Source organism: Chelonia mydas, chromosome 14 (assembly GCF_015237465.2).
Source record: "Chelonia mydas isolate rCheMyd1 chromosome 14, rCheMyd1.pri.v2, whole genome shotgun sequence".
Classification (NCBI taxonomy): Eukaryota; Metazoa; Chordata; order Testudines; family Cheloniidae; genus Chelonia; species Chelonia mydas.
The window spans coordinates 16069420-16093006 of NC_051254.2; the positions used below are offsets into that span (position 1 = coordinate 16069420).

At 47.8% G+C, this 23587-nt stretch overlaps 1 protein-coding gene across 4 annotated transcripts in view; it reads right to left on the bottom strand.

Annotated features, from left to right (window-relative positions):
• RNF157 (ring finger protein 157) overlaps positions 1-23587 on the bottom strand; it is a 77491-nt gene that overhangs the window by 52704 nt on the left and 1200 nt on the right. For all 4 annotated transcript variants that reach the window (XM_007072538.4, XM_037914275.2, XM_027834756.3 and 1 more), the window contains exon 2: positions 10054-10172. In XM_007072538.4, coding sequence (XP_007072600.2) covers positions 10054-10172 — 119 coding nt within the window. The remainder of the gene's footprint in view (positions 1-10053; positions 10173-23587) is intronic.

Consider the following 23587-nt stretch of genomic DNA (forward strand, 5'->3'; position numbering starts at 1 on the left):
GCGGATGACAGTCCCCCAGGATTTTCTTTACGTCTTCAATGCAGAGAGAAAGCGAGAACTGCATTCTCCAAGCGGGGAAGCACATTTCCAGTCTCTATTTGCTTCCGTCTCTGGTCAAGGAGTCATCGCGCGCTGTTGGGTCAGTGCAGCCAGTCACAGTCCACATCACAAAAAAGGAGAAAACGGGAACCAATGTCACGTACAGAACTGGAGCGAGAGAAAGCTGCTGTGATGTTTTCTAGCATTGGCACGTTTCCACTGCCATTGAAGATGCGACTGCAGCATGTGTAGACACACCCAAGCTGGCGCGAATCACAATGCCTGTGAGCTGCGGGTACTATGGGATGTACAAGCCTTTGTGCGTAGGCTCTACAAGGGACCCTGGGTATGTATTTGAGTAGCTAGCCCGTGCTGCCACAGCTTCATTGCTGCCATTCAAGCCAACTCGATAGATCAGATGTGTCTACACGTGCCGCAGTCACACCTCTGATTGCAGTGTAGACATATCCTTGCATATCATAGGAACATGCAGAATAGAGAGAGCTGTGATAAAGAGTTAAAGTCCCATCTCAACAGAGCTGGACCTGAGCCACAAAATTCAGCTCTGGGTGTGAAATCTCTGTGATTTCAGGGATGTTCAGGTCAATCCATTGTAGGAGACAGGTGCCAGCAAAGTTCAGATCTGGATCGGGCTTCGGTTTGGGCCCACCTCTGCAAGTCATACTGTTCTCTCCTACATATTGTGAGACGGAGTCGCCATTCTCCCAGCTGAAGGGCTAATGCTAAAGAGAACTGGACAGTGATTTGCCCAGCAATTGTGAATTTCAGAGGCATTCTTCAGAACAGGAAGGATGCTAGCACTTCGGAGTGGATGAAATGGGGAAGTTTTGTAGACAAGTTGCTTTGTGAAAGTGTTCACAGTTTCACACCCATAACAGCTGGACTTTTCATGAAATTTTACACCCTACATTTGCATGTCACACATTTGCATCTTTTCAGAGGGCTTTTTAAATTATTATTTTCAAAACCACTTCTGCTAACGAGAGCACAACTTCACTCAAAACTTTGCCTATTTTTATTTTATTTTTTGGTCCCAGAAATAGCCTCCCAGAACAGGCGACCGTCAAAGAAAAACCACACAAAACCTTCAATAAATGTTTTGTGTTTGCAAAAATAGACCAGTTTCTGATTTTGCAGAGAAACGCAGAGACACACACATTCTGACTGTTCTCAGTTTTACTGCAAAAATGTTACACATCCCCATTAACAATATATTTCCTATTTTGCACACGTGATCTCTGGCACCTTAGATTCCCAGTTCAGTGCTTTCTTAGACTATGGTTAATCACAGTGAGACCTCATCCACTGACCTCAACTTCCTTATCACCCTATTGGCTAATGACAAGACGAGCAAAGCACCAACTACATGGGGTCAGATTGACAAAGACCTTGGGGATTTTTGCCGTCACTTGCAGGTTTAAACTAAAGTAAATGATGGATTCTCTGTAACTTGAAGTCTTTAAATCAAGATTTAAAGACTTCAGTACCTCAGCCAGAGGTTATGGAGCTATTACAGGAATGAGTGGGTGAGGTTCTGTGGCCTGCGATTTCCAGGAGGTCAGATTAGATCAGTGGTTCTCAACCTATTTACAAGTGTGGGCCGCACATACGCGCTCTGTGTGTTATGTGGGCCACATCCACACAATATATATACTGCCTGAGGGTGTCACATGGGCCGCAGCTGTGTGCTGATTGGGCCACGGGTTGAGACCCACTGGACTAGATGATCATGATGGTCCTTTCTGGCCTTAAAGTCTCAGCAGGCTGCCAACAAGGTGCCTCCTTCCCTATCCATCTCTCTCTCTGGCTCGTGGGCCAGGTTGAGCCCTGCTGTAACTCCACTGTATTCCACAGAGGGGCAATAAGGATGGCAGCAGAGAGCCCACTCAGCCTTTCACTTTTCCCCACCCAACCCCTTAGGCCAACATCAACCTTGGCAAGGCTGCTGGCTTCAATGGGTTCATCTGGTCGACAGCGTGGTGGTGGCTGGGTCTGCGTACATATCCACACCTGGCTTCCCACCACCAGTGTCTCCCCCTCCTGTGCCCTCCAGTAAAGTCTATAAGGCCACTGTCAAAGCAGATGCCTCCACGAGGTGCACAAGGTAGGCACTTGTTATGGCCCTGGGTATTTCTCCAAGAACCCTACGTACGTTCACATACCATTTAAAGAGCAACTATTGTCCCCCAGTTTCCTCCCTGACATTGGTTTGTCCCTACTAACATCCCACCTAGAGATTCTTCTGTGCCTTCTGCGCCTCCCTCTGTAGGCCAGCGTGACACTCACCTTTGGTTTACTCTCTCCATAAGGCACACAAGAAAACCCCCCAGCAACACTGCCCACGATGAATGTCTCCCAAGTCCAGCAGGCTCCCAACAGCGTCTGACATTTAACGCTCTGCTGAGTTCACCGGCAATGCGGCAAACTCCAGCTTCCAAGAGCCTTCGGAGAGGATCCCAGACACTTTGTGGCTGTTCTTTAAATAAATAAATCCAGACACACAGAACCAAAGGAAAGAAGGCGGCGGGGGGAGCCAAAGCTTGTCTGGACTAATCTGCATCAAGTTGTCAGGCTTCTTTGTTAGCCTCCTTTCTGCTTCCATGTTAAGGGTGGACTACTTATCCTGTCAGTATTGGAAAGAGCTCATGAGCACCCTACAGATACTGCTTAACACCTTGGCTTCTGCTGGCACAAACCTGAATCCTAAATCCAGGTCGCATAGGTCGGGATTTAGGCATCAGCCACACCCGCCACAGCGCTGCCAGGACACAGGTGGGGAGGTGATGTGTACGGATTTCTACTGTAAACCGGTCCTGGAAAGATATTTGTAAAGCCTTAAGGGGAAGACTGCAGGAATGTACCCTGTGCCTGGCTTTCTTGGGTAGCATGGAGCATGGCCAACGGCAAAATGGCAGGTTTGCTTAATGCTGGTCGACAATATCATTGGGCGCACACCATCGCAGTGAACCGAACAAGCACCCGTCCTCGTGGTCATTGGACGGACTGCGGATTTCATGGACAAAGGAACTCTGCAATGCCGCCCTCATTCATTTCAGGCTCCAGTTCAATAGCACCCTCTCTGTTTTTAAAACCGTTCCTGAGACTTGCTCAGACCTAGCTGTCTAAGGAGTATCATTGCCCTAACCTCCACGGGCCTCCCAATCACTGACATCCCTGTGAAGTAAGGAAAAATTATTCACCCCATGGTGCAGATGGGGAACTAGGGCACCAGGCAGCTTAAATGACTTGCCCGAGGTCACACTGGAAGTTTGTGGCTGAGACACAGAATCAAACCCAGGTCTCCAAAACCCATCCAGGAGGCCTGCCTCTCACATGTCTTGCTTCTCTCCCACCACCTAGTCTCGCCATGCTCTGGGTCTGCCTATGCCACAAAAGCCGTGCATGGGCTAGTCTACCTGTGCTAGCTTGAATCCAGCTAGCGTGAGTAACACGTGCAACGAAGACAGCTCAGCCCAACATAGACCTAGGTATGTACTCGCCTTGCCAGTACTCGGCTTGCCAGCCTATTCGGAAGCTCACGCTGCGATGGCCGAGTGGCTACTATTACCCGAGCTAGCTGGATTCAAGCTAGCTCAGACAGGCTAGACCCGGCACAGATTTTGCTGTGTAGACAGACTCTCCGTGCAGGAGCCTTCTTCTCTGAATTGCCTGCTACCAGGAAGTGCCTTCCTGTATCGCTCCATCATTTCAAAATCCCATCTCAAAGCATCTCTTTTTCCTCTGCTCCTGCTCAGAGGCTGTAATTATTCATTCAGGAGAGCTCTGCAAAGAGTTTGGGGAGACAATACGCTGTATGCTGAGAAAGTCCTACAAAAGAACTCTCTGACCCTAAGAGTGGAAAGAACCAAATTCGCTGACCCAAACGCACCACGCAACTCATGGAAGTTCACCCCTAACGTCAAACTTTGTGATTAGCTTGTGGCTCCAGAATGGGCCACACCAGAACCCCAGCTCCAATCACGTGAACCTTGGAGAAAAGCGGCTCTAAAGCACCGCTCTGCAGCTCAGGCCCATCATTAATTAAGAGCAAACAACGTCATTTCTTTAGTTGGAAATGCGGCATTAATTCTTTCCAAGCTGTTTGTTTACCCTCTCAGATGCTGTAAAGGCTATCTGATGTCAGGGTCCCTGCTACGAGGAAGCATGCATGGTGGGCAGTTTATAGGCTTTTACTGGAATCAGGAGGCTTTCTCGCAATCACTGCTGGAGGGAAAAAAATACCCTGGGATTAAGGCTGAATTTTCATTCTTATGTTGGGGGGAGGGGTTTAGCTGTGGGACTCCCACTGATTTTAATAGACAGCTAAATCCTTGTGCAGCCCTTAACTCCCGTAATGCTGCATTGCACTGGTACCCCGCCACCACAAAGTGATGTAGGGCAGCATCACGGGCTTTCCCTCCTCCGACTAGGTTCATTCAGCAAAAAGCAAGCAAAGTCTTTCCAATCCATAATTATTTTGTTAAGTGCTTATATGAAAATAGACAGTACTGTAAGCTTTCTGGGGCTAGGGCTGTCTCTTTGTTCCTTGTTCGTACAGCACCTAGCACAGTGGGGTCCTGGGCCATGACTAGGGCACCTGGGCGCTACGATAATACAAATAACAAATAATAGTAATAATTATTATAATAATAATAATACGGCACCCAATGCAAAGAACCCAAATAGCTGACAAACATTTGTAGCTCTAATTGTGAGAGCCATGTACTCTTTAAATGTGTGTTTATCTTTATAAATGAAAAGCGTCAGTGCTCTTTAAGCAGAATAAAAACCAAGGAATTACTACCCAGCATTCACAAGCAAGCCAACCACAACAAACCAGTCCTGGCAGCCCACCATTCATGAGTTTCTCTTCCACTTACTGAATGTGCGAGCGATGGAACAAAGAAACAAACATCTCAAGGCTCAGGTGCACATTTCATTTCCGTGCATTCAAAACAGTAAGAAAGAAGAAACTTTGTGGCTTTATAAATTCTGAATATCATTGTAACGGAAAGCGTCTTAGCACAGCTTCTCCATTCACTCGCACAGAGCGTACTGTGCACACGGCACATTGCGGGACTCTTGTGAGCAGAAGGCAAACAGCCCTCCAGCAACTTGGCCATTATGAAGAATAATTTCTGGCATGGATGAATACTGTACACAGCTGTACATGATCCCCACCAAAATATGTGCTCTCCTTTTTATTAAAAAGATATATCCTGCCACCAGAAGCCACACATCTGCGGAATTAACTAAAATCCACTAACGATTAAAAAATGTAATATTTTAAAGGGGAAGCTGAACTGGGACTCAGGAGATCTAGGTTCAATTCCCAGCCCTGCCACAGAGTCCAAGATCTTGGGAAAGTAACTTGATCTACCCTGTGTCTGAATTCCCTGTCTATAAAATGGGGATGATGTTTCTTTCTCCCATGCTTTGTCTGTCTCAGCTGTATGCAGGATCAGACCTTTAGATTGCAAACTCTTCGAGGCAGGGACTATCTTCTCACATGCCCAGCAGCACAATGGGGCCCTGACCTCAGCTGCTATTGTAGTATGAGTAGTGATAATCTTATACATCACTTTAAATGGCCTTAAATAGAACGAGGACAAATAATCAAATGAGAAGCTAACACTTTAGCAGTCTGATGCTAGGATATAGGTCAGAATATAGCTGCCATTTCTGAGCATGGGGAGGCAGGGCCTTTCAAAGATGGTGAATGGTAAGTTCTATTTTTTTTCCTTAGTTAAACAATGGATAAACTTAACTGTTAGATCATAAAACTCACCAGGCAACATCATCAGATGGTCTGACTTTACCATGCAGGCAAACAGCAGCTGCATTCTCTCCGCCGTGGCCTGCAGTAACAGTGCATTGATCATGCTAATAAGTCACCATTTAGGCCCCAATTCAGCACACCATTTAAGCATGTGCTGCAGTCCACAAATATTCTGCCAGGCCCCAAAGCACATACTTGACTTTAAGCACTCCTGTGCTTGACATTAGGTATGTGCTTAAGAGTTCTTCTGGATCAGGGAGAGAGGACTCAGCCCCTTGCAGAATCAAACCCTAAGCTACCTGCCCCAGGGAGCCAACAGCAACGCTGGGAGCAGATCCCAAATCTCCTGCATACCAGGCTCCCACCCTCACACACAGCCATCCTCTCTCCCTGCATACCCAGAGCACAAGAGAGGGAAACCAGGTGTCCATTTCAGCCTAGCTTGCTTGGACGGGTTCTCCTGCATGCTGGGCCCGGCAGACCGCACAGCCTACCCGCAGGTGCAGAGGGGACCCCAGCAGGGGCAGGCTGAAATGCTAGTGTGACATGTAACGCTCACGCTCCAATGCTGGGGGGTGAGGGAAGGCAACTGCACTTCATGTGGACTAAGAGCTCCACGGGGGAAGATAACATGAGCCTCCAGGGAAATCTGACTGAGACCCATGGTCAGCCTAATGCAAGGTCCCTTCTTCTGTTTACCTCCACCCATAGGTGGCGAGTTACATGGGCCCGTGGTGCCCATGCTCCACCAATATGTAGGAACGTGGGTCCAGCTCCACCAATGTTTGGGCTTTCAAGGCTTTGGGGAGGCCCATGCTTCAGGGGCATGCGGGGTCCAGGGTGGGCTAGGGGGTTAGTCGGGGGGGGCCTGGTGCTGGCAGCTAGTGACTGCTAGCCTCTGTCGCCACTCTCTGTACTACGGCGGCTACCCTGCTATTTATACTTGTGCTAACCCAAGGAGTGCTAGTGTGAATACATGTACACAAGCAGGGGAATCACATCCCCAGTGTGGTGCAGATGTAGCCTTAAGTCTACACCGGTTGAGTTAGACCCCCGCAGCGCAGGTGGGTGGGCTCAGCATGAGGAACAATGACACATAATGAAAAATCTCAAGTTTAGGGCAGCTAGGAAAAGAACAGCTTCCACCTTCATCCTGAGCCGCCTGTTTCCGTTGCTGTGTTGTGGTATTTTGCCCTTCGAGCAAACATAGGCCAGGTGGCAAGAGTAAACCGCCAATGATTTGCCAGGGTGGGACGAGTCAGATGTGTGTGTATTGGCATGTAAATGAAGAGCAACATCAGGGACCACCATGGTCTAGCAGGGACCACCGTGATCATCTAGAAAGACTGGCTTCCTGTGTAACAGAGGCCTTAGGACTTCCCTGATGTGATTTCTGTTTGAACTGCAGCAGATCTAGTTCATGGTGTCGAGGGCTCAGACCTCCTTAATAAAAATCCAGATTTTATCTGCAAGTCTCTGAGGGAAGTCACAAATAGACAGGAACTAACTTAAATGCAGTATTTCTGGAGGACACAAGCACATTTATAAATTTACCATGCAGTTATCTGATGTAAATCAGGAGTAAAGCCACCGAAGCCAAAGGAGTTACAGTGGGATAAGTAAAAATCAGAACCACAGACTTAGAAAAAAAGTCTCCCACCTTTTAGGGTTACAGAGACGGAAGGCTGCACGGATAGAATTTACGTAACATGCAGAAACTCATCACGCGTTAAAGGTGGGCAGGAAGTGAAGGCAATTCACACGCAAGAAAGGAGCGGATGGAATATCTGACCGCAGAACTTTCCACTCCAATTGTTAAAGCAATAACGGTCATGTCAAAGCAACAGGACACAACAGGGGTAACTCACATTAATATTATAACCTGAAATTAACACCCCCCTACAATAAGAGTCAATATGGTAGAATGTGGTTAAGTTTCTTCCGTTTCAGCCACATAGTTGGAAAATATTTCTCTCTCATTTCCAAGACAATTTCAGAAGCTATAAAATTATTTGTTTTTCAGCAATTACAAAGCAATGTTCTCATATAAAATAATCCTTTTGCTTTACCCTTGCCAAGCCTAATTTAAACATGCGGGTTGAAGGTGGTGCTTTATGTGCCAGCCCACCCATACTTTGGTATATCTCCAGGAGGAAAACAAAGGGAACATAGAAAGGCAACAGTTTGTCAGTCAATCAGATTTTCACGGGCCGAGTTTTCTAAGTGTCCGTGCAAATGATAAAATTTGCACGCAAGGCCAATTACCATGAGCAATTCAAGTGGAAAACAGCAGCTGGGTTGTGGGTGTGGTCTCTAACCTCAGTATTTATATTCAACACCCGTGTGAGTAGTTCTCAACCTTTCCCCATGCTACCACCCCCTTTACCAGGACCCCTCTCCCTGTTAACAGTACGGGAAGAGCAGGGTGGTTGTGAGCCAAGTTAAGAACAAAAAGAAAAGGAGGACTTGTGGCACCTTAAAGACCAACCAATTTATTTGAGCATAAGCTTTCTTGAGCTACAGCTCACTTCATCGGATGCATTCAGTGGAAAATACAGTGGGGAGATGTATATACATAGAGAACATGAAACAATGGGTGTTACCATACACACTGTAACCAGAGTGATCACTTAAGGTGAAAAGAAAAGGAGTACTTGTGGCACCTTAGAGACTAACCAATTTATTTGAGCATAAGCTTTCGTGAGCTACAGTTCTTAAGGTGAGCTATTACCAGCAGGAGAGCTGGGGGAGGGGGGGACCTTTTGTAGTGATAATCAAGGTGGGCCATTTCCAGCAGTTGACAAGAACATCTGAAGAACAGTGGGGGATGGGGGTGGGGATAAACATGGGGAGTTAAGAACCTTTGACTTAGGTAAATAGGGCTGATTAAGCTGTAAGAATCAGTGTCTTTGCTGCCACTGAAGAACGGTGTTACCAGCAAAAGATGCTGGGTGATAACAATCAGACTCTTGCCATTGGGAAAGAGTGTCTGCTTTACACACACTTCTGGGGGTGGAGAGAGATTCGGCATGCACCCCTATATCCTTCACCCAACACACTGGGAGCCTGATTTTTGAATACAGGGGCCTGAGAGAACATCACAAATCCAGCATCTGCACATGGGTACTCACAGGACATACCATCACAGAAAATGCACGAATCCAGTTGGCGACCTGTCAAGAGTCCTGAGATGTGTAATCTCGCTGACCTAGTTAGGGCCCAGTGTTTGGAAATGGAGCCTCCCGGGTGCAGAGTGCAGGCCTCAGCAGGGGTGGCCTGTGCCCGTCAGCCCAGCCCTTGGACAAACCAAAGAATGCTGACTGGCTGAGTCTGGCCCTTGTCATATGCGCCAGGAGGGGAATTAAAGACAAGCCAATGGAAGTTATGGTAGGTGGAGCAGATGCATTGCACCAGCCTTTCCTGTCTTTGATGCCTGGGCTCAAACACAAGCTCAAATCACAAGGGAGTGTGAGCTGGGTAGTCTCTGACCCACCACCTCATTTGCATGCATCCCAGCTCAGCACCCTGGCAGTGTGTGTTCTCAAGAGAGCCAGCAATGGTTTTCCACTGAATGCATCCGATGAAGTGAGCTGTAGCTTATGCTCAAATAAATTTGTTAGTCTCTAAGGCGCCACAAGTACTCCTTTTCTTTTAGCAATGATTGGGCAAGGACATTGCATACCAGCTTTAAGCTGCACTGGAATAGCTGCCTTGAGAAGCTCGTCGATGGCCTGCCTGCACTGGTGCTAACGGCATCTCCATTTTGTGAGTACTAGAGTCACCCACCAATTTAGAAGGCAAAATCCTGGGCCTGTTGAAATTAGTGGGATCTCACCCAGAGAGCAGAGCATCCGTTAGACATCTTCTAGTTGTAGGGATGGGCCTGAAACCACGCAACTTGGAAGAAGTTCAGATCTGCATCTAAAATTCATGGCTGTCCCTTGCATGCTGCTCTCTGTAATGGGCTAATCCAAACACCCCCACAAACTTTGGGAAGCTTGTATCCAGGGATCTGAGTTTTGTAGCTCGGACCCAGATACCATGGTGATAGGCGTGGGATAAGAACCCAAACATAACAGATTTCTCTGTCCAATGGCAATTCAAGCCCTATGTCTCACAATGTCAGATTCCTCCCTAACTGCAAACCCATTGGGAAAGAGTGTCTGCTTATGCTCAAATATGAATGAATTTCAGCTGAATGAATTTCACTTTACCACTACAGGTCGATTTCCCAGGAAGTTCAGGTCGCTGTTCTCTCCAAAGAGGTAGCCCTCCGGGTGCGTGGAGTCGAACTTCTCACCTCCCATGATGAAATGGCTGGCAAAGTAGCTCCCTAAAAAGGGACAGAAGAAATAGAGGCTGTCAAAGGCACTGAATAGCGCTGGAAAGTGAATTCAATAAACTGCTAAGCAATTAAATGGTCCCAGCGATTTCCAGCTCAGTCATGCTGCCACTTGGGGCAATGACGCATTCTGTGGGCAGAATGGCAGTGGAGCCGCTGCTGAAATTAATCACGTTTAGTCAATGCGCTCAGATTTCGCTTTATCTGGGGAAGCGCTTCACTTCAATCCCCTGGGGCTGAAGCCACCAAAACCAGCTGTAACTGACAAGAGACCTGTTCAAAACTGTGACATTGTGGAGGGATGATCCAAGGTCTCAAGAACCAGGAGCCCTATTCTTCATGCTGTCTGAGTAACTAAGACAGTCGTTCTGCTTGGGATTAACACCACTGTCCACATTAACTGTCTAGTCTGAAAGGGAAACTCCAGGGAGTTGTTCTGTTCCCGTATTTGGGTGATTAGACAGAGTCACGGAAGAGAGAACTTAAGGCAGCTTTTAAGAGACACCTGTCCTGATGTCAGCAGCTCCTCTTACCTAGCTCAGAGGAGGGGACCATTTTAATGACACGTCCCCAAAAGGACCTGTCAGTAAGTAGTGCTCCCGTCCTACTTGGAACAAAACTGCACAGAGTCATCCTGGAGTCTGGTTTGTTAACCACGACACTTCCAAAATAACTCTATGAAAACCCCAGCCTCAGTCTTCCCTCCACGTGCGGCTGCTCCTAGGGGTCTTTCCATCATGACCGGTGCACTCCACCCCTCTGTGTGCCCGTGCTCTCTCTGATGGGATGCCTACCCTACCATTGCCACCTCCCTTGCTCCTTTGCCAGGGATATCAGCTAGCTACCCACAGGAGTCAGCGAAACCTACTAAATGGCTTTCCCAGCAGGATCACCAATCAGGTAAGGAGGTGGGTTATTTCCAGCAGACACTGACAGCCTGGACGGGCCTCCTTAAACTGCTCACAGTCAGACTGAAATGATAGCCTTCCTCACTGGAAATCAGACAGTTTCCAAGTTGCTACGAAGCGTGGAAGGGTCATTTCAACAGAGCAACCCCTTCCTCCCCACTCCCTGGTGTTTTTAAGCGATAGAAGTGATTTTGCCATCTCTTGGAAGTGGATCTACAATGCCACTCCCTTCGGCTTTGTTTAATCCAAATTTATTTATTTAAACTGCAGTAAGGGAAACTGGACAAACAGAAGACAGAAAAAAAATCATCAGAATTTGCAAATCTAGAACCGTGTCCATTACATGCCCGTGAAATAAAGCATCAGTAGGGGTTGAATCAGATACTCTGCAAATAAATTAACCCTGTCCCACAGGCCAGCACAAGGCGTAGGTGTCACTTAGCCCCGGGACTTGCTTAGACCTTGGGTTTTTCCCCTGAAAAGGGGACCGAGTTCAGCCCCGGGAGTTCCACTCTGGTAGCAGTCATTATTACATCATATGAAAGAGAGAACTCCACATTTAAGGCTCTCTTATGGCAAACCTGATCCCTTTGGTCCCATTTACTTCCTCAGAGCAGCATTATAGCAGCTTCCGGTCCAATTGTTAGCCTGATTATAAAGTGCATCTCTGGTCTAGTTAGTAGCATCTCTTTGCAACTGGTTAGAGTGATTGTATTATACAGTAGCTCTCTTTTATCAAGAAAAACCTCTCCGCAGGTCAGACTTTGAGATCGTCATGCAGATTTTACTGAGGGTAACATTTTCAAGTGCACAGAAGTGATTGAAGAGCCCAAGTTTGTTTCTCAGGCAAATTCCCAATGGAGACAATGAGAATCTGCTTGCAAAAGGACTTAGGCATGTTGGCCAAATCTTGAGGTCAGTTTTCATCAGTACAGGGACCTTAGTGAAAAGTACAATTAAGGTTTACCTCTAATTATGACCTATGTCTAGCACATTCTTCCTTCAGCGCCTGCACACTGCCTGTTAATGGACACTATCTACTTGCCCCTGGGGAGAGCAGATCCCCAACATGAGTTAATGCACCACATACATTTCCCAGACCTCTGACACCTGCCCCTTCGCCCTCTAAACAATTCACAGATTTCACAGTAAAAGGTCAAACCAACTTTTAACAAGCTAGCCTTAATCCCAGCCATGCCAGCAGAATGGATAGCCTCTGACTTGCAAGAGATAAAAGAGGGAGGATTGTTCTCCAATGATTCTTCAGTTTCACAAATGCAGGGAGAGCAGATAAACGTTGGGGATTAGAAACAGAGGTATTAATCCTTGTAATAGACTGGATTTAATTTCTAGGGTTGCTGGAGAATACGGCTGCGGCAGCCCCTCTTCCTCCACCCCTCGCCCCCATCACCCAGTCACTGTCATGCCAGAATGCAGGGATGTCTCCAAAAGCCCCAGGAATGGAGGAAATGGGAGTAGCTAGAGGTCAGAAGCTGAGTCAGTCTAGCTCTGTGGCTGAGCCAGTAAATACTGCTGGAGTAGGGAAATACTGACACACACTACAAAACACTGGGCCCATTTCTGCTCTCACTGACTCCGTGTAAATCAGGAACGATTCTGGTGTAGCCAATGGAGTTAAAAACTGGCATGGGACCAGACTCAGACCCTGTGTGTCTCAATATATCTGTTCAGTTCAAACAGTGACTGCCTACAACTCCCAGCTTTACACTGGCATCTCTCTGCAGCTCCTAGGGGGAAGGGTGGCCAGGGGGGCTGTGCGTGCTGCTTGCGCCCACAGGCACCGCTCCCGCAGCTCCCATTGGCTGTGGTTCCCGGCCAATGGGAACTGCGCCTATGGAGCTGGGTTAGGGTTAGGGGACATGCCAGTCGGAGCCGGGTAGGGATCCTGCCAGCCCCACCAAACCCCTCTCACCCAGCACCACCAATCCCCTCTCACCCAGCACTCCCCAGAGGGGGCCGCACACCACCACCCACCTCCCCTCCCCTGCAGGGATCCTGGGCCACACCCCCCAGCACCCCTGGACCGCCCCTCCGCCCCCATAGCACTCATGGCCCCCCAGCCCAAATTTCAGTTAGGGGTATATAGTAAAAGTCATGGACAGGTCACAGGCCCGTGAATTTTTGTTTACTGCCCATGATCTGTCCGTGACTTTTACTAAAAATCCCTGTGACTAAAATGTAGCCTTACTTATAAACACTTTGGTGCAAGGACTGGTTCTCACTGTTGATGCAATGGGGCCACACCTGAAACTGGCCCCTTTAGGCACTACCATATTACAAATAATAATACAGTTGTTTAATTAACCTTAACTTATACAGCTGTTTAATTAACCTTAATTTTCATGTTCTGTCATTTGAGTGCTTTGCACCTTTTGGCACCCGTGGACCCCATGCAGATACAGGGGTCTACCTATGCTGAATCAGGGACTTCCGGGGGGTAGGAGGGTGTGAGGTGACATTTGACCTGATTCCAAGCAGCAGCTAAAAGTTACATTGTGAAATTTAAAAGAAGAAAACCACCAGACACCTAAGCAGGTACAATGACGTAGCTCACAGCTGAGGAAGGCTCGACGATCAATTATTGATGCCTGCTGCTTTCTGGCCCCATTTTCCACGTGCATAATTTATAGGTAAGATAGTTTCACAGAGAGAAAGCAGCCATCTGAAAGAACCCAACAGTGAGCTGCCCTCAACCTTTGCTAAAACCGACATGGGCACACGTGTGGGGAGGAGGAGAGGCGAGGACATACATCACATGGTTTCACTTGGACAGATGAAGTGACTTGGGCAGAAGAGTAAATCACAGACGCGCACATTAAACCTTGTAAGGGGAGTTTCCGAGGCCCCTAAAAAAGTTTAAAAGGGGGCAGCCTGCAGTGAGCAGCAGTGCCATTTATTGCGTCTGCTCGACAATCCTGGAGCCCTGGGTTCAAATCCTGATCTAGCACCAAGATCCATTTCCCACTAAGCCCAGGGGAAAGGCCCCCGCTGGACTGGGCACTTAGACCACAAGAGAACGATGGTCTCCAGTTAGTCCTCAGTGAGCATGCTCCCCAGACAGGCGATAGCGGCTCTCTGACCTGTGTCTGGCACTCGATAGAGAGCACATGCAGAGCCGCCCGAGGAAGCTGGCACTGCATCCGCCTCGACAATGCCTGGTTCTAGATCGGGCCCGGCAGCCTCTCGCTTTCCTGAGTGACTGAAGTTCAGGGTGACGGTCAAAAGAAGTGGAAGGCCAGGGCCCAATGCCCCCGATGCAGGCAAGGGAGAGCAAAAGCTAGCGTAGATGGGGCAAACTCACATGGAAACCCCTCTGCAGGACTGGGGCTCTGAGGCAGGGGAATCAGGGGGGAAGCCACTTTACGCGGCTTGCTCTCATCAGAACCCAGGGGAGCTCAACACCGCAGTCAGTGCTACAAGCGCCGGCTCCTACTCCCCCTGTGCACAGGGGTGGGCAGGGGAGTCAACGGCTGCATTTCTCCCAAGGGAGCAATGATGCTGGAAAAGCTCCCTGTGCAGGCTTGGACCTTCCTTTGCCTGGGATCAGAGGGACTTGGAGACTGTCCCGCCTGCCTCCTCTGTGGCTGGCCCAACCCCCTCCACCTTTCGCATTAGTCCGAACCCCATCTGTTGAGATAAAGGATTGTCTTGTGGCCGCTGGGACTCAGCAGCTCTGGGCTGTTTCCAGATCCACCAGATGCCCTGCGTGACCTGGTGCAAACCAAATGATCTCCCTGGGCCTCAGTTCCTCATCTGTGAAATGGGGATATGGTATGTGGTATCACTCACCACCGGTGAGCCATTGGGGCTGCATCTTCCCACATTCACGCTGCATTCCCTCTTCCCTTCATAAACACCGCCTTCCTTTTAGACGCAGACTCAGTGCTTGCGAGAGGGGAAATGTTGCCTATTAAGGGTGCCCAAGGAAGGTGTTTAGTTTTCTCAGGTTTCTGGGTGCGGGCTCAAGCGGCTTTTGTTTTGTAATCTGAAGAGGAACCCCTAAATAGTGAACCAGGCCCTTGTTGCTGCTGACACCACCCGGCGGAGCGGTTACACACCTTTTGTCTCTCTTATCTAGTTAGACTGTAAGCGCTTCCGGGCAAGGACTGTCCCTTACTGTGCACTTGTACAGCACCTAACACAACAAGGCCCTGGTCTCAGCTGTGGCGTCTAGGTGCTACTGCAATACCAATAAATAGCAACACCACTCAGTCAGCTGAACCTTGGGGTTTGCTAGCCTCCTGCCCCCAGCTCATAGGTTTAAGGGGTATGTAAGAGAAGGGGTTGAGCGGAAGAGTTGCCTAGTGATTTTGGTGCTAGCCTGGGACTCAGGAGACCCAGGTTCAAGTCCCATCTCTGCCACAGACTTCCTGTGTGACCTTGTGGACTTAGTCTCTCCGTGCCTCGATTTCCCAACTATAAAATGCAGATAACAGCATTGACCTACCCCACATGGGTGTGGTGAGGAGAACGACACCATATGCTGTGGTAGTGGGGGGTATATGACAGATTTCATTATGCTCAAAATTGAGTGAAAATATCCCTCCTTTTACCATCACTAATACAGGATCACTTTGGCACACAAGAAGTCAGGATATGGAAAATAAGTTGGCAAATGGAATAAGAAAAAGCATTAAAGGGAAAAAAAATAAATAAAAGCATTTCCAAGACTTGTTTGTTTTTCTGTTATCAGGGAAAGAGATCTAGAAACAACTCCTTACTGGAGGGAAAATGTCTATCTTCCACGCCAGCTACCATGAAATCTTGTGGACACAAGCAACTAAAGCTCTGGATCAACGCGTGCCTTTGGATTTTTCTCCAAGTTACCTGGATAACAGGAAGATGTCTTGGCCCCTAGCTATGCTTGAGCCCTCTTTTCAATATCAAAACTCCGCTTATAAAGCCTTATACATTTTCCATAGGCCCAGCAGAACGGCCATCAGTCATGGCAGAGGAGATTAAAGACAGAAGTGGTAAGTTGATGGTTTTGTCTCATCCACATGAAAGAGGAGAAGGAGTAATCAAATGGGCTGTTTTGGTCCAATGCTCCCCTCCCAATTAGGTGCAAAAGGGGGAAGAGTGAGCTGTAGCTCACGAAAGCTTATGCCCAAATAAATTGGTTAGTCTCTAAGGTGCCACAAGCACTCCTTTTCTTTTAACAGATCCATTGTTGCATGAAGTTTGCTGTCTCTGTGTAGAAGGGCTCCCGATCAGCCTGCAGTGAGCGCAAAGTGAATGGTTCCAGCAGGATCAGAGGTTAGTTTGTTATATGCTGCAGTTCCATGTCAACTATGACACCGGACTCCCGAAACACTGACTGTTTCCACCATGCTGCTGCCTTCATCGCCAGTTTATGGTTTGCAGTCTTAATACTTTGCTTCCTTTCCTCCCTGAAGTCACTCACACAGGCATGCACCTAGGCCATGAGCAACAAGACTAGAGATTATTCTATGCTGACCCCAGGTGCAGGAAAACTTGCAAACCAGGCTACCCTGCCCCACCTCCGGTGAAGAGCTTGCTTTGAACATTCTCCCAGAGATCAACCCTTGAGCAAAACACTTTAACTGCCTGGGCACTGCTGGGAAGGGAGGGGAGGAGGGGTTTGAACTCCCCTCTGTCAAGCAACAAGCTTCCTATTATTGGTTAATTATAATTCTTTAACTGACACCTGCCTCAAGAGGATTAAAAGCTTGTCAAGGACGGTTAAATGGTTGAGGGAGAGCCAGGCTCTAATGAGATTTAAAACTTCTGAGACCTCAAGGAACAAATTAAGAATACAGTATAAGCGAACCGCACTATTTTAAAAAAGTGACAGAAGTTTGAACAAGGCATCATGATGTCACCTGTACATTCAGACAAGCCTCGTGTATCAGCATCCCCCCTGCCAACGTATTCATGTAAGAGAAGTCACAGATGTACACAAAAAGGAAAGGAGGACTTGTGGCACCTTAGAGACCAACAAATTTATTTGAGCATAAGCTTTCGTGAGCTACAGCTCACTTCATCAGAAGCTCACGAAAGCTTATGCTCAAATAAATTTGTTCATCTCTAAGGTGCCACAAGTCCTCCTTTTCTTTTTGTGAATACAGCCTAACACGGCTGCTACTCTGAAACCTGTCAAGATGTACACAATGCATATTTGATCCAAATGATGCTACTGGGCTCCTTTTTTTGTATGTGTGCCGAACACCCAGCAGGTGAATTGCTCTAGAGAAGGAATCTTGGGTTTGTCCTGTTCCAGGAAGAGATCTAATTAGGGTTCCCCCTGCAATACTGTATACTCAGAGACAAAGAACTCCGCCATGGAGTACTGACAAGCGCAAGGCTAGGAAGCTGGCAAGCAGCAGACAGCTTTTCCCAGTTACCGCACATCACAGTGTGATGCAAGGCAAATGTGCTAATGGCAGCTGGGCTAATCAACTTAGGTGCATAAATAAAGCTCTCTTGCAAGTGTCCAATCGCTGTGGGTCTGTTTCCATTTTGCTGATCATGAAGAATTTGCTCGGGAGGAGGGGGTGGGTGGAGAAAGATAATGCCCCATCCGGCTCTATAGAAAACACTGCAGTTTAAACAGGAGTCAATTGACACCCTACACAGACAGCTCCCTCATCAAGTGGGCTGATGGGCATTGTACATCTTGAGAAGCCCTATGCACATAAAGCAATTGAAGCCAGTTTTGCAGGTTTTCTAGAATCTATAGCTGACAATCATCTGAGACTGCAGCTTTGCATTTAATTTCAGCTCCAAATCTGCTATACCACATTTCTTGCAATACACACCATTCACTACACTTCATACTCAGGATTACACATTAGTTACATCCCATCCCTTGGGAACAAAGGGCTGAAACCACTTTACAGTTGAAAGGTGCACCACAGGGCAGTGTTACAGGGCGAATGAGAGGGTGACAATTTTTACAAAGGGGTTTGAAATTAAAAGAACAATGAAAATGGGCGGATGTGTTGGGGGGGGGCCAGATTCATACTTTGTCTTGAAGCACTTAGCACACTGTTGGTGACGCATAAATAATCATATTGGGACTCCAAACACAACTGGGTTGGGCTAGTGCATTACAGCCCTAAAGGGAAACTGATTAAAAAAAAAAAAGAGAGAGATGAAACTGACCAGGCTACTGCCACTGTCCAACCTGATCTAAGTGGAGCAAACAGCATAAATGGGGATACGTCAATTACTTTTTTTCATGCTGATTGGATCATCTAAGATGTTACTAATAACACACATAAGGGATTCTTCTCTAAATGTACAGTGAAGCCTCTGCTTCTAGCCACCTGCTCTCCACACCTGTGTTAACGGTTCGGTTTGCAAAATCTCAGTCCCTGTGAGATTTCCCAGCAAATGTAGCAGGAAACCCCCAGCAGCCACCTGCAAACCCCTCCCTCCCCCGCACACACACACCTGCATAAATTGTTTGTAATCAACCTGTGCCGATGACTGCTGTTTTTCCTGTAGAGAAGAACGTCAGCAGTGTTTTAACTGCAAACTTAGGGCAAGATCATGCCCAACCCTGTGCAGGCATGCAAGGAAAAGGGGGGAGGGGAGGAGTTCAGACACTAGGATCCACCCCACCTTTTGTCTGGGCAGAAACCAGAAGCGCACCTGATGCACTCCACTGTAAGGTGCAGTGGATACAGGGGATTTTGGAGGCATCATCTCTCTCTCAAGAGCGCCTCGGGCCTGCTGCACGTCTGCATTTCCTACTGTGGGAAGTGGTTCCAAGCCACCCCCGTACCCCATTGTGTTCTGACTCATTTAGATCAGTGCAATAAGCCAGAGAGAAGACCTCAAGAGAAAGCACAGGGAGGACAAAGCCGAAACAGGAGACCGCTGTCTGGACTGTCTTCTTTTAAACAAACGAAAAATAGGCAGCCACAAGCCAAAAACCGTGGAGTCCTTGAGTCCCTGCGGCGGCCTCTGATACAAACAGCGGAGCCTGTTCGTATTATTTGTATTCCAGTAGCACCTATGGACTCCGACCCAGTATAGGGCCCCATGGTGCTGTGCCAATGCAGGGGAGACAGTTACTGCCCCGAAATCTCCCCTCTAGCCAGTGGGTGGGAGGCAAAGCAAAGGCACAGCAGGGTTACGTGACTTGGCCATGGCCACACAGAAGGGCACTGGCAAAGGGAGAAGTCGAGCACAGGCATCCCAGCTCCTAACCGAATCCCCTGGATCATCCCACGACCCTTCCTCTTCTTTTGACTGTCACCTGGATGGACTGCTCAATTCCATCAGCGCGCCAGCATGGCTCAGCACCTTAACCGTGGGATCAAACCCCAGTCTTTTGTTTGCCCGTCACCGGTTGATTAGATCCCTCACTGCTCGTCATGGCAGAGCCACCCGTACGCTCAGAGCACCTAAGATTCAGTCTGTGCATTTCAATAAAACCACCTCTGCATACCATAGTAGGCTGGACATTGGGTGGGGGAAATCAGCTTGTAAAGATAAACAAGCCTCCTTGACAAATAGTTTCTGAGGCAGATTCCGTTATGGAGAAGGCCCAGTGTGACAGTGAGCACCCAATTATCAGACCCAATGGGGACTCGGATCGCTGCACTGCTGGTGGCAGCTTTCACAGATTTTAAGGCCAGAAGGGTTCGTTAGGATCATCTAGTCTGAGCTCCTACATAACACAGACCAGAGAGTCTCACCCAGCGATTCCTGCCTCAGGAGTACATCGACACCGCGTCAGCTGACTTGAGCCAGCCAAGGGTCTTTCAGTGCAGTGCAGACATACCCTAATAGTCCAACGACCTGAGGCTGAACTACACAGCCATTCGAAAGACATCCAGACTTGATTTAAAGACTCCAGGTGATGGGGAATTTGCCACAACCCTTGGTGATCTGTTCCAACAGTTAGTTACTCTCATTGTTAAACATCTGCCTCTTGTTTCCAGTTGGGTAAACTGGGGGTCTGGATACACTTATCCCAGCACATACAGTCTTCAAATTGGCTTCCACATCACTACATCCCCTGAGGAGCTGCTACACAGGAGATTTATGAACGGATGCTTTGGAGGTGCTCCCCCTGTTTGTCTATGTGGCAGAGGTGAATGAGAAGAAACAGGTGCAGTGTCCACAGTTATACCTATTCAGCGACTCTAAACATCTCACGGGAGTGATGCAAGAGGAGCTACAGCCACTCTTCCAGCCCACAGAGCACGGGGAAGGAGCTACAGAACCGCAATCTAGCTCTGGTGTATCATCCCGCCCCGAGCCTCCTGCATGCTTCACCCACCGTAGAGCGCGAGTAGTGAGTTGAAGTAAATTTCACCCTTAAACCTGGGGCACAAGCTGAGTTACTTGCACCTTCCAGCCAGTAGAAAGGAAATTAGATGCAACTAGGGAGCAGAGAAAGGGAGTCACCTTTTTCCCACACAATGAATAATAGTGCATTTCAATTCTTCACATAACCACCCCGACCCAGCTTAATGAGAAGCAAGAGGACATGGCCAGATTTCATTAATATGGCTGCATGTGTCTGACGACTTGCACGCATGAGTAAAGCGCCCGAGTCAGCAGAACCATGACTTTGGCCAAAGCAGCGTCTCAGACTTTCAACAGAGAAACAGCTCTGGCTGGGCAGAATAAGACACTTACGCCGTGAGGGAAAGGGCACCTGACAAGCCTCATGCTACAGGCTGATCAGTTAGCCCCAGAACCCCCAAATCTATGAGAAAACAATGCGAGCTGCAAAACCGCCGCACCCCTGAAGCAGGGAACCAAGGACCATGCACATGTTCTGAGCCCCACCACTCCCACTTTGCTACAGCTATCATGTTCCCCCACCTCCAGAGAAGGTTACTTGTAATAATACACCCAGCTCTCGATTTACTTTCCCAACGTTTGCATTTCAGAGACTGTTTACACTTCACACACGCGATGCATGACACTTGTAGAAATCAGCACCACAAGCATCTCGCCCAGAACTGTTCTAACTCAGCTGTCCTGCAAAATTGAAAGGAAATCCCACTTAAGACCACAAGCAAAACAACTGTAATCTCTCTTGGTCACTAGTCCCCGGTCATCTTAGGTTCGGATGGTTGTAGTTGCTCCCAACACAACTTCCGATAAACAACCAACTTAGTGAATTACTACTTCAGTTCCCGGTGCAGCCTCGCAACTCTGGACCTGAAACACACTAAAAAAAAAAAAAAAAAAAAAAGACATGAGGGAACCCAAACAGTGCTGGGACCTGCCCTAATGCACCACGCTGCACTTGGCCTGGTAACAGAGTGCTCCAGTACCAGATTTGACACAGCCAAGAAAACTCTGTCCCCAAGCAACCAAGCTGAAGATGAGAAAGTCCTTCTCATTCATGCAGAGGTCACTCTATACAGGAGCAGGATAAAGACATATACCCCAACACTGCAGCCTCCAGTCTATTCAGTCCTTGACATTTTGAGTACATCAAATCATGGTAATACTAAACTAACCCATTGCCCTTCCTCCGCATCTTCCATCTGAGGACTGCAAAGCAGCTTACAGACATTCATGAATTATGCCTCTCAAATCCCGGTGAAGTAAGTGGGGGAAGTATTATCACCCTCATTTCACAGGTAGGGAAACTGAGGCTCAGAAAGGTTAAGTGACTTGCCTGGGATGACAGAGCCAGGAATAGATTCCCCGGGGCGGGGCCTCGGAGGAAGGGGCAATATGGGGGGCAGAGTCATGGTTTGGGCACCGGTGCCCCCTCCCCACTTTTAGGAAGCTTCCACCATTCCTGATGGGGATCTGAGGCAGAGAGATTAAATGACTTTCCCAAGGTCACACATGGAGTCTGTGGCAGCACCAGGAGTTAAATCCACATCTCTCAAGTACTCATCCAATACCTTAACTACAAAGCTATCATTCCTCCTCTTCACAGGTTTCCTTCTGAACTTGAGATACCTACTATAAATGTCACTCGTTTCCCGCCCCCCCCAAAGATTGTCCATCAGTTCACGATGCAAAGCTTAGTTACAGTTAAGTAAGGCAAAATAAAAGGATGCAACAAAAATGACAGCATTTAAAATGACCCATGGAAAAGTGGAAAGAGAATCATCTCCAGCAGTCCCAGCACACGCCAACCTCACAGTATCTACTGCAGTACTCAGGGACTCCGCATAACTTCCCTTGCTGTAAAAACGTGCAACTCCTGTGTGTGCATCAAGAGGAGATTAAAAGCAGCAGGCATCACCGGTTTAAAATTATGACCCCACCAGAATACACCTTGTAGCATGATTGGTGGAAAAGAGGTTGTTAAAGGTCAATAACCAGACAGATGTTTCAGCAGACCAATTCCAGCTGTGCTGGCTATTACAAAGGCAAGCACATATTTTCAGTACGGAAACACAGTTTATGTTAGCGGTAATTCTTTCTAAAAAGCTCCTTGATAGTAATTAGCTAGTAGTTTCTTATAGCACTGAAGACCCTTAGCTTTTACCTTAACCTATTAATAATATTCAGTGCCTCAAGGCTCATTTTGCAAACCAAGTACAAATGCATAGTGGATCAAGACATCTTCAAAATATGCACCCCCTAATGTAATACTTTGCACATCCATATCACCTTCCATCCAAGGATCACAAAACTCTTCGTATTTATTACTGAATTAACCCTCTCATAAGATAGACATTGGCATTCCCATTATACAGGGGGGAAAGGAGGTCAGTCTTTCCTCAAGGTCACTCGCTCTTCCATGAGGAAGAGCCAAGAGCAGATTCCCAAACTGCTGACTCTCAGTACAGTGTGGTTTCATCTAGAGCAGTGCTAGTCAAAGGGGTGGTCCGCGGACCGGTGCCGGTCCGCAAGCCATCGGCTGCCAGTCTGCGCGCACCTTGGGAAAAAAAATTGCCAGTCCCCCACATCAGATAGCTTGAGAAGCACTGCGCTAGACCAGGCATCCTGCCTGCACGATCATGTCAGAAGCACAGGTTCAGCAGCTAGGAGAATTGCAAACCACACTCATGAAATCCTCAGGAGAAGGGTTGGTCTCAGATTGATTAACAGGGAACCCGACAGGAGTTTAAACAATGGTTTTAAAAATAACATGCAGCCCTGGTGAGTATCTGTAAAAGCACAAGCCCCCGGCACTTTGAGTTATATTGTCACCCTGGGAATTATTCTTCAAAACACAAAAGAAAAATGAAGTGGAACATGATACAGCTAAGTTTTTAAAGCCAGACAATTGTTTGCACTTTGTAATGGCAATGTATCAATGCAATCTGCTATTTAAAAGAGAATCATTAAGCTGGCAGACTGGAATTGAACCTGTACTTACTGAAGTTCCTGTCAGAACCCAAAGTTCTTTCCTCACCATTGAATATTCGTAACCCGTTCTTTTCCGTGCCACACAAATAATGCACAACGCTAGCAAGAACGGCTGATGACACAGCTTTGTGTAACAGACCAGAATTTTATAACCCCCCACCCAGCATTTATCCATTTCATTTTTCTAAATGCAAGTAGCACACGAGC